The following is a 12373-nucleotide window of genomic DNA, read 5'->3' as shown; positions in this document are numbered from 1 at the left end:
ATTATCTGAGTCAAATAAGAATTTCCTATAATCAATTTCAACGGTAAAATCTGATGAAGTAAAGATAAGAGTGTCAGACCTTCTTTATGGTAAAATTGACCTCATCTTCATATGATGAACTGATCAGTAGCCTTGTAGGGGACTATATATACTAGTAAGCCCATAAAATAATAATAATAATAATAATTATAATAATAAATAAAATAGTATGGAGCTAGAAAAATCTTAAGAGGAGATAGAGAGTATATAAACGCGCCCTGTAAAACGATGGGTACTTGCTGCTAGCTATAACTAATTCTTCTAATTGCACAAAGTGTAACAAACCACGTAACAACTCTCTCTCTCTCTCTCTCTCTCTCCAAAAGGCGGGAAAAAACTGATTGCACTGCTCATTCATGCCCACACACACGCACAAGTATATATATATCGGTCAGTCACTCCATATATTTTTCTTTAACTGCTCTCTCTCTCTCTCTCTCTCTCTCTCATTCATCTTCTTCAACCAATCGTAGCTTGCATAATCTCTCTCTCTCTCTCTCTCTCTCTCTCTCAGCAGGGACAAGAATCACCTATTGTTTTGGTAATATTTACTTCACCTTTGATTTTTGATAGTTAAAAAGAATCCTTTAGTTGGTGATATATTTCAATTCAACGTGTGCGTATATATATATATATATATATATATATTTATATATATATTGAAAAGTGATTGTTGAGTGAGTTGAGTTGCGTGTGTGTATATATATATATATATAAATGCCTCGATCTTGAATGTTGAATATATATAACTCGATCTGAATTTGCGTGTATATATTATGGTTGAGCATGCATGCAGGAGGGAAAATAATTTGGAAGGAAATTATTAGATCAAAATGAGACCAGGATGGGCAGTGAAGGCGATCTTAGTGATAATCATCACATCCATTTTGATCCGTTGCGTCTCCGCAACCAACCACACCGTCGGTGGATCTTCCGGTTGGGATTTGGCTTCCAATCTCCAAGCCTGGTCTTCTGCCACTACCTTTCACGTCGGTGACTTTCTCGGTGCGTACCTAACTACATTTTAGGTTGATTTTCACAATTCTATTATATCTAGATCTAACCATTTAATAAACTGAAAATAAATTCTTTTACGAATCAACAGAAAATCTGGTTTATGAGTTTCGTACAAATTAATTTGTCTCTCTCTTTTCTTTTTTCTTTTTTCTTTTTTAATTTTCTCGGAAACCAAACGCTAACTATCTTGCTGTGTGATTTTCTCGGACGAAAAAGTGCGCTTGGGTCTTAGGCTGTGGTCACTGATCTAATCAATTAGTCTAAAATCAACCTTGAATCTAGTACGTACTAGTGCAAACTCGCAGTTTGTTTAATTAAGGGCATTTTTGGAACATCGGAAAAATGTTGACTAACGCAAATTAACTGTAGTTGATGATATCCATTCAACTCAAAGCGCTATCGAAAGTACTTAACAGATTACCAATTGAGTTTACTCTATATTTTATATAAAATAATAAATTATGTATGTATATATATATATGTATGTAATTGAGTAATATTTGTAGTTTTTTTTTTTTTTTTTTGAGAATGGAGTAATAGTTGTAGTTGAGGTGCTTGAAATAATAAAAATATAATTATTGATTGGTTGGTTGGGTAAATATAAGCAGTGTTCATATACACGCCGGTCCACGATGTGTTGGAAGTGGGGAAATCGGATTTCGAAATGTGTCGCGTATCACATCCATTGAATGCGTACCGCGACGGAGAGACGGTGATCTCGCTGAGCTCGGAAGGCAGCAGGTACTTCATTTGCGGGCGACATGGATACTGCGACATGGGCCTCAAACTTCAACTCCAAGTTCTTCCAAGTCTCAACACTACTACTGCTACTATTGCTCCTGCTGCTGGACCATCTGCTCATGAAAATCCTCCTCCTCCTCAACCCAGCTCATCATCAACCTCGCCTCTGTCGCCTATTAATTCTAATTCTTCTTCTTCTGCTGCTGCGTGCTGCCATGTGAATTCATCTCGCTCCCTCATCAACTGGTGCTCATGCTTCCCCTTCATTACTACGCTACCGCTGCTGTTGTTGCTGAGTTCATAATGCTGCCTCTATCTCCTACGTCCATGTATGCATGATCTCATTCACTTTGTCTACTCTTGATCATTTTGGTGACCCTCTCGCTCACTCTTTCAATGTCTCTCACCTCATCTCATCTCATGTGTGCTCTTGTTAATACTCTCTTACTTGTACACTATTTTACTTGACAGTTGAAGAAATAATAGTCCCCCACCCCCGCCCGAGTGACTTAATCCTTAAAATGATTGCCTTTAATTTCATATTCATTCTGCATATATTCTGCTATTCTTTCTTTAATTTGTATATGATTGTTTATTCTCTAATCTTTTGTTACTTCCCCCCAACTATCTTTACGCATGAGAATGCAATTAATGATGCCATATTTTTCCAGTTCTGTCTTAAATTTTTGTTGATCATGATTGCCACGTCATGCATTACTTTGACCAGACGATCTAGGTTAATTTGGGACCCAACTGCCGTGTGGATGACATTTCTCTTTGCAACTTTCTGCGCAATTAGGCGTTATTTGGTTCATATTTCGGCTACTTTCGTTAGAGATACACTAATGTTTTGCTACCAGAATCCTTATACGCTTATATTAATCACCTTATTTTATTGAACTATCTCCTTTCCCACCTTTTGGAACAAGAAGGTTTGTATGTAGTTGGAGCTCTCCCTCTAAAATTTTTGACAGGTGATCTACTGCGTTAAAATGATAAATAATAATTCATGAACTAACAATTATTTTTATATGAGCTTATCACCATCATTATTTTAAAAGGTACAATTCAATAAACTGACCTATATGAAAAATAGAATTATATAGCAATAAAAAGGGAAATCTATCGATAGATTTCCCTTTTTAATGCTATATAATTCTATGGATAAATATCATTTTTGACCTAGACTACCATGTTTAATGTGGTTTACGTACATATATTCTTTCTTCCCAAATAGTACGATACCGCAATGATTGAAGTTTATTTTAATTTTTTTTTTATATTCACATTTAGTGCATGAAGATGGGATTTTTTTTTTTTTTTTTTTTTAATTATAAGAGAAAGAAACTGTTTAATTGATTGAAAAAACATGAATATAAAGTTAGTGAAGCCCAGTGACACAATTATAGTTATTGTGTGAAAAGTTAACAATTATGTGCCAAAAGCTTTATAACATAATTGGCCCCCATTCACAAAAATACTTACAGGTCTAAGGGAAAAATAGTTCAAATTGTGGAATTAGATGATATTGTAATTAATTATCTTAGAAAAGAATAAATTGTGTACCAACCTTTAGGAGAGAAACAAAAAGAAAATAAAATGAGAGGCATTTTTGTAATGTTGTTATAATTGGACTGTAAGGCCTCTGGGCGTCATACAAAGTTAGTTGTACTTCATAACTTTTTAGGCCCATTAAACTTACAGAATTGCTTCTTTTTTCTTTTTCTTTTTTTTCTTTTTTTTGGTTTTTTGGTAAAATACAGAATTGTTTTCAACTTCGAGTCTTAGTTGCTCTTCTTTTTAAAAAAGAATAAAATAAAATAAAAATTTACCAGGGCTCAGTTGGTTTTTTGGACTGATTAGAAATGTATGATTTGCCCGATCCAACAAAAAAAATGAAGTTACAGTTCTTGAGTGAAAGATTGATGATTATGTCATTTATGCACAAAATATTTGAGCATCAAAGAAGGAAAATGTTGTAGTTGCAAAATTAGCAAAATGTTGTAATTTTCTTTAAAAAAAAGTATTACAATTGAAAGCACAATTAGTACAAAAACACTATTAGTGCGAAAACACTAATACTTGTTTAGACCCCCAAATTTAAATTACAGTTTAGTTGATTTCATTCTAACTTATCTAAGTGTAGAACAAAAGTAAATGAAGCGCAATAAACCGGAACACTACTCTAAAGAGAAAGCAAGTACAATAAGCGATAAATGTAAAGCTTAAAGAGTAGGAAAGAGAGATGCAAACATAAGATAAAAGCGAGACGTGTTATCGAAGAGAAAACCGAATTATTGCAGAGAAATGATGTAAAAGATTGTGGGTAAACAATATCTAACTCTTAAGTGTTTGGCTAGGGTTTTTGAAAGCTCAATTAGTGAGAAAACACTAATGCTTGTTTAAACCCCGAATTTTAAATTACGGCTTGATTACTTTTACTCTAACCTATCTAAGTGCGGAACAAGAGTAAATGATACACAATAACCGAAACTACTCTTTAAGCTATAATCACAAGCAAGTAACAATAAATATAAAACTTAAAGAGTAAGGGAAGAGAGATGCAAACGCAAGATAACACCGAGACGTGTTATTGAAGAGGAAACGAAGAAAATGGCAAAAAACTTCTCCGCAACCCTCCAAGTTGAAATCAATCCACTAGTGAATAAGTTGGAGTACACTAATATCAAAAAGACCCACTAAGCCTAATCTACCCAATGTACTTGAGCCTTTCAAGCTCCAGCTACTAACGGACTTCTTAGAGTCTTGTTTTCACTAGTTATCTAGATCTCATAATACCGTCTGATTGCATCTGCCAAACCTCACCAGCTTCTTTTGGCAAATCCCAAATGCTTCCCAAGTTCCAAAACACTCTCTACACTTTGAATAGGTGTGAGTTGTATTTGGATACAAATCTCCTTTCAAAGTATAACAATGGGAGAGCGAAGGAGAAGAGACTACAATGATTTCTCACTAAAGGATGAGTAGCTCTTTCTCTCTAAAAAGTGGGTGTGTTGTAGAAACCTCTCTAGGGTTTTTCTTTGAATAACCTCCTTACACTTTTGTGGGTAATGATGGTATATATAGTATGGGTGAAAGATATAAAAGTCACACTTAAAATCCTCCAAGCAAAGAGTTTCACCGGTCGCTCTCAACTTGGCTTGAGTCGGGAAGTGACTTACGAAATACAGCTTGGCACTTGACTCTTCCGCATCCAACATGTGCTTCTGATGTGACTTTCGCGGGTTACACCACTCGTGAGATCAACTTCTTGAGCAATCTTCACCAATTTAATACTAAACTCATTACAATAAATCCCACAAAATACAATGAAATAAATTAATGCAATTACAATACTTTTTATCATGGAATAAAGCCAGTACAAATGTTATGTGAAAAACCATAACTTAACAATCTCCCTCATTGGCTATTTTTGTGACAAAAACTCCCTATAACATACTCTAGACATTAATGTGAGTTTAGGAACAATGACAAAACTCACTCACACCTAAATCTAAAACTTGTAATTAACTTGGAACACAATACCTATAACCTGAAACACTTGCACAAAACATATTAGACTCTAAAGGTAAAGCAAGTAATAAAAGAACAAGTCTAATGTAACAAATAAAATGCGATCAAGTAAACAAAAGATATAAGAATATATAGCATAACTTGATCAAACATAAACAATCATTAAGAAATGACCACAATGAACATTTAACAAGTAAATGATTATCCGGACACGCAAGCAATTAAGAGCAGTGCAAAAATTAATTGCATGTCCAACAAGCACATGATGCATTAAAGAAACTAAGGTAAGAAGCAATAAATAACTAAAAGCATCAAGAAACAGCTAAAATAACCAAGGTACACATAGTACTAAAGTTAACTAAGTTTTAAACTAAAGTAAACTAGAGTATTGAAAGCTTTAAAGTAAAGCAATGTAAATAGAAACATATTAGGCAAAACATATGTTAGAACTTCTAAGTTGTGTGGCTGTAGGTTAGCTTCCTTCTTTTGAACCCATTGTGCTCCCCCTTTCTATATGCACTCCCCCTTGCTCTGTGATGCCTTCCCCCTTACTCTATGGTATATTCATTATTTCACAATAAGCTTTCTCCCCCTTTTTGGCACGAATAGCTAATGGTCCGTCTCAGGTTTACGCTGAATCTCATTCAACTGTGTCTCAATGGTGATTAAGTGAAGCTGAACATGATTGTTGTGAGAAAGCTTGATATTTGCAAGTCCACAAATGCGTTCATGTAGACCCTCCATCAAAGTCATCATCCTATCCATGTGAGGATTAGATGATCTAGGCTAAAAGTCAGTGCTGGAAGGTTAAGGCTTCGGAGTGTGAGGAGGAGATGTCTCAGGAAGTTTGGAAACACTAGGAGCAGCTGAGCTTTTCCCAGTGGGAGAGGCATGAGAGGAGGATCCACTCTTCGGTGGCTTGGAGGGGCTCTTCTTTGCTCTTTCAATAGAGAAGTGAACCTTGCTGCTCTAGAGAGAATACAAGGAAATTGGACCTTGACTAAGCAAGACCATTCCATCTTTAGGAGGATGGATGCCCTTGAGAGTCATGATCTTTATGATTAGGCTGTAGAAAGGTAGACATGTCCTTATAGCTAATCGCCCCGCAATTCTTCCCGAAATCTGAAAGATGTGAGCACAAATATTGATTTGAGCTCCATTAATGAGATCGCATAGGAATTTGTCTCTTCCAAGGTTAATGAAACCCGTATTGATCAAAGGGTACAAGTTTAAATGCATAATCATGGTAAGATTCTTCATTTTCGGCTTGAATATTGAAGTGCCAATTGATATACCTATGGAGAAGACTTCCTGGTGTGTTCCTAATGTTTCAAGAATTTCAACAATGGGAGCCAATTTGTCATCATAAGGGGATGTATCCACATTTTCCGGATGATTTATGTGACGGATCTTTGCTAAATAGTTCGGAGTGATGACAAAGTCTTTTCCACGAACCCAACATTTCAGTTCAACTTTAGTGAACCATGCGTTAGAGTAGAATTCTTTGACCAACTCTTCAATAGGATATTCAAAGCCACCAAACAAGCTAGCCTAATATTTGTCAGCAAAGATTTTAGGGGTGAAAGTTGATCCCAATTTATCAAACCTCACAATCCTTTCTACCATGGTTGAAGCATTCTTGAAATTGTTGTTGAAGGATTGAGAGTCCAGAAAAGTCTTGAATCTCTTGTTATCAAAGTTCACCGACAATTGGCAGGTCCTCTTTGATATCGGAGATGATGTGAGATCAATCAAAGGTTCTTTACCTCGTGAAGATAGATGAGGCATCTACAAAATAGCCATACATGCACAAACCATACACAAAAATGGTAACAAACTTGATTAGATACAAGTTAGTCCAATTATAAGCAAAAATAGAAGAAAATGCCCTAAAATAAGATCAAACGATCATAAGAAAGACACATGAACATGTAATATGTGCTAAAAGGTCTAAAAAGGCTTAACTAGTATGAATGTATGCAAAATATGTCAAGTGATAGGGTGTGTGCATCAAGGGTGCATCAAGTGTGCATGTGCAATGCATAATCAATGCATAAGCAAGCACTCATGGGGAAAAGTGTGTAAAACACACAACCAATTATCAAAACATGTTAAACATGAATAAAAATGGTAAAACCCAAAATTTGGTACTCATCGGAGTCCAAAAGAGTAAAAAAATACCATAAAGACATTTAATCAAACACCTAGTATGCACACACTATACACATATGATGAACAAGGCATGAACATGTGAAAAACTTGCCTAAATACATGTTAAAATGCCACATGGGGCTAACACAATCAACAATAAACAAAATGGGACTAAGCCTAATCAACAAAATGGAAAATTTTTGCTAAAATTAAGTTTTCCCAACCCAAACACACAAATAAACCCAACCCTAGGTTTCAAGAAATCTAAGACAAAATCAATGGATTTAAAAGATGAAAAAGGTTAAAAATTACCTTAATGAAGTCTTAGAGATGAAATCCAATGAAGTTTGGTTGAGTTTTGAAGGAAAATGTGAGTTTTTGTGTGTGGGAGTCCCGGAGTGCAAAAAGACAAGGATTTTGAAAATTGACATTTCGAGCACTTTAAAAATTGTCTTTTTCTACATTTTGCGAGTCAGTGACTCGTAAGCCAGTTGTGAGCCTACTCGTGAAATGTGCAGATGCACAGGGTAGAATCTCTCAGTTCAAGTCTAAGTCACAAAGCACTCTCGAGGGACTCACGAAACTCTTTACCTGAAATTTTTAAGAAATTAAAATTTCTGAAGAATTTTGAAAGCAAACACGAAATGGCCAAAAGCATTGTTTTTCAACACAAAAAATTTGACATTTTTGAGAAAAACTTTAAGAACCCTAGTGATAAAAATCACTTCTATAAACACATGAAACACTAAAAAATATTTTTTGGTTTGATCATCATGCAATTAAGCATACACAAATCACATTTGAACACGTACAATCAAATAAAATAGGCACTCATTGAACAATAGACTTGTGTGTTGTGTGTGGGAATCAAGTATGAACTAGTTCTTAGTCTAATATGAAGCTTCAATGATCAATTTAATCAAGTCATACACAAATAGCATGAAGTCAAGTGACCTATCTCACTAGTGGAAATGAACATATATGACCCCCCCACTAAAGGGTTTACATAGATTGAAATCTTTTCATTTGGCTTCCATGTTTCATATTTTTTGATCAATACAACTTAATTTTTGAGCAATAATGCCATGAAATTATTTATATTTACTTGAAGAATAAACCTTTGGCTTTGGCATCATACATTTTGAATACATTTTGCTTCACCTTTTCCTAGTCAAACTAGTTTTTGAAGCAAGACTTTTTTAACTTTTTCTCTTTTTAGAGATTGATGTTTGAAGAGCTTTTTGACATAAAAATAAATGTGAGGAGATATATAGGATCAAGTCTACGCATGTATCAAGATCAAACATGACTATTGGCTAGATAATCATGACAAACTTGAAGATCTATTTATAACAATCAAAGATAGATTTCCAGATATTTCTCACACTTAAAATGTGCATACATAACAAACTAAGCTCGTAAATACATTACGCCATTAGTACAAAGGTACTAGGCCAAACTCAACATGTGATATGACACAACACAAGTGATCAAACTTTTTGAGATTTGATACTTTTTTATGAGTTTTTGGACTTTTGAGAAAAACTTTAAGAACCTTAGTGACAAAAATCACTTCTAGAAACACATGAAACACTAAAAAATCTTTTTGGGTTTGATCATCAAGCAATTGAGCATACACAAATCACATTTGAACACGTACAATCACACAAATAAAATAGGCATTCATTGAACAATAGACTTGTGTGTTGTGTGTGGGAATCAAGTATGAACTAGTCCATAGTCTAGTATGAAATTTTAATGATCAATTCAATCAAGTCATACACAAATAGCACGAAGTCAAGTGACCTATCTCACTAGTGGAAATGAACATATATAACCCCCCACTAAAGTGTTTACATAGAATGAAAACTTTTCATTTGGCTTCCATGTTTCATATTTTTGATCAATACAACTCAATTTTTGAGTAACGATGCCATGAAATTATTTATATTTCTTTAAAGAATAAACCTTTGGCTTTGGCATCATACATTCTGAATATATTTTGCTCCACCTTTTCCTAGTCAAACTCGTTTTCAAAGTAAGGCTTTTTCAGCTCTTTCTCTTTTTAGAGATTGATGTTTGAAGAGGTTTTTGACATAAAAATAATTGTGAGGAGATATATAGAATGTATTAAGATCAAACATGACTATTGGTTAGATATTCATGACAAGCTTGAAGATCTATTTACAACAATCAAAAATAGGTTTCAAGATATTTCTCATACTTAAAATGTGCATACAAAACAAGCTAAGCTCATAAATACACTATGCCATTAGTATGAAGGTATTAGACAAAACTCAACATGTGATATGACACAACACAAGCGATCAAATATTTTGAGATTTTATACTTTTTTATGAGTTTTTGGATTTTTTTTACTCACTCAAAACAAAGCAATAAAGTAAGATCAACAAAACAAAGCAAACAAAACAAAAATAGTGAAAGAAACATGGTAGGAAGGAAGCATTGAAGTAAGAAGAATACATATGACATGATGCATGAAGCTATGATCCTAATACATTGGTAGTATTAATGAATGGAGACAGTGAATAATCATGCATGAGTACCCTTCTTTACCCGCATCGCATTGGTGCTTTAGGTGAGGTCCTTAGACAGAGGGGTACGACCAACATAACTCTCAAACCTCGGGGTGAAACTAGCTAGGCAAGATGAGATGTTCTTAAGAATTGCTATGACATCTCCAATGAGTTGACCATCATTTTCTCCCTTAGTTTGATTTCCTTGAGCATGCAAAGAATCAGCCCTTTTGAGAGTATAAGCTTGAAGCAATTTGGTCTTGTATGCCCTTAAATGCCAAAAGGATGATAAAAATGCTTCACTTGGGGTCCCCTTTGATTCTTAGGCCATGAATTCCCTTTTGCCTTTGATTTTGGCCTAATGTCCTTCTTCTCAATGATAAGGATCTCAATCTTGGGCTTCTCTACATCCTTTGCCAATACAAACTTCATCTCCCTTCTTAGTTCACCACTTGAACTTCCTTCACCGGTGTAGCCCAATCCGGTTTTATCCGTGAAAGGCTTTTGAGATGAAAGTACACTATCAAGCTTCTTGGTTGTGATGCACTCCACTTTGACATTGGCTTGAATCACTTCAAGTTTGAGAAACTTGATCTTTAAGTAAGCATTCAACAGCTCCTCTTTCAACTCTTCAACTTCACACTTGGCATCTTTAAGTTGTGCAATAGTAGATTTGTGTTCTTCTTCAATTTTCTTCATCTTCTTAATTACACTCTTAGCAACTTTAGCATATTTGCCACAATTCTCAAGCAATGCTTCATACACATCTTGAAGTTTCTTATCACCTTCATTGAGGTACACATCCTCATCATCCGAAACTTCATATTCTTCAACCTCAGAGTGAACTTCAAGTTCTTCAACCAAATCACTCAATTCATCTTTGGAATCAATCGAGGTAATTGCCATAAATGTTGAATAATTACCATCACCATCACATTCTTCTTTTGAATTAGAATTTGAGCTCTCTGAGTCACTGAGAGTAGTTGTTAACATTTTACCCTTTCCTCTCAAATAGTTCTGACACTCTTTCAAATGCCCGTGACCATTGCATTCATAGCAAACAATCCCTTGGGGTTGTGATGAGTCTTTTACATCCTTCTTCTTGAAGTCTTTTTTGTCAATCTTGGAGGATGAGAATTTTCCTTTGCCAAACGGCTTCCCATTGTTCTTCATCTTTAGAAACTTTCGGAAGTTCTTTGCAAGATATGCTACCTCTTTCTCAACATCATCCTTATCCGAGGAGTCACCGATTCTCTCATTATGGTTTTGAGAGCAAGTGATTTGCTAGACATGTGAGAGGGTAATCCGAGCTCATAAGTTTGAAGGGAGCCAACAAGCTCTTGGATCTTGTTGAGAGAAATTTGTTAGATTTCTCATTGGATAGAGGTCGACGATCATAATATATGCTAGTGTCCTCATAGCAAGAGAGAAGCTAGTAGTGAGTAAGGATTGTCTCTTCCGTTCTACCCCTATATTTGGAGCTATTATCGATACCGATGTTGTAATCTTGTCATGATGAAGAGAAGACTCCAAGATCACTAGTCTAATCTGTAGGAAGTTCTAGATAGACATGGCTGAGATAGTGAACTCCTTCCCTCTCACCCAACAGTTGAGGTGATCTCCCTCCACAATGGCATTCGAGAAGAACTCCCGAATTAAGATATGATGCACATCCACTGAGCATATGAGAAGAGGAGCCCAAGTGCGATCTCTAAACACATCAGGAATGAAAGTGCCCTCAAGAGACCCAAAAGCCACCTCTCTCTCCACAATAATGACTTCATCCTTATAAAACTCCAAGACATCTACAAAAGAAACAAACACAAACCATACACAAAAATGGAAACAAATTTGATTAAATACAAGTTAGTTCAAAAACAAGTAACCAACTCTTAAACTAACTAAAAGAGCATACAATAGGACACAAAGACATGAAAACAATGCTAGAAGTCTAATTAGACAAAGAGCATTACAATATTCATGACATGTCACTTGTGATAGGGTGCGTGCATTAAGTGTGCATGTGCAATGCATGACTAATGCATAAACAAGAACTCATGGGGCAAAGTGTGTAAAACACACAAGCAATGGTAGAAACATGTTACAATAAAGTAAACATGGCAAACCCTAAAGTTTGGTACTCATCGGAGTCCAAATGAGTGCAAAAATGCCTAAGGAGCATTTCATCGAACACTTAGCATGCATGAACTAATCCTATATGATGATCAATGCATGAACATGATGAAATATACCTTAAATACATGTTCAAATGCCACATGGGGCCAAGATAATCAACAACAAACAAAATGGGACTAAGCCCAATCAACAAAATTGAAAAAATTTGCAAGAAATGA

The 12373-nt window shown here is 35.2% G+C and overlaps 1 protein-coding gene across 1 annotated transcript; it reads left to right on the top strand.

Annotated features, from left to right (window-relative positions):
- The first annotated feature begins 293 nt into the window (after nucleotides 1-293).
- Nucleotides 294-2341, top strand: LOC115962650 (uclacyanin 1-like). Its single transcript, XM_031081542.1, has 4 exons — nucleotides 294-429; nucleotides 557-580; nucleotides 836-1044; nucleotides 1665-2341. The coding sequence occupies exons 3-4, from the start codon at nucleotides 873-875 to the stop codon at nucleotides 2099-2101; spliced, it is 609 nt and encodes a 202-aa protein (XP_030937402.1). The 5' UTR covers nucleotides 294-429; nucleotides 557-580; nucleotides 836-872; the 3' UTR covers nucleotides 2102-2341.
- Nucleotides 2342-12373: the final 10032 nt, after the last annotated feature.

Source organism: Quercus lobata, chromosome 10, assembly GCF_001633185.2.
Source record: "Quercus lobata isolate SW786 chromosome 10, ValleyOak3.0 Primary Assembly, whole genome shotgun sequence".
Classification (NCBI taxonomy): Eukaryota; Viridiplantae; Streptophyta; class Magnoliopsida; order Fagales; family Fagaceae; genus Quercus; species Quercus lobata.
This window is presented reverse-complemented; position numbering and strand designations above follow the sequence as displayed.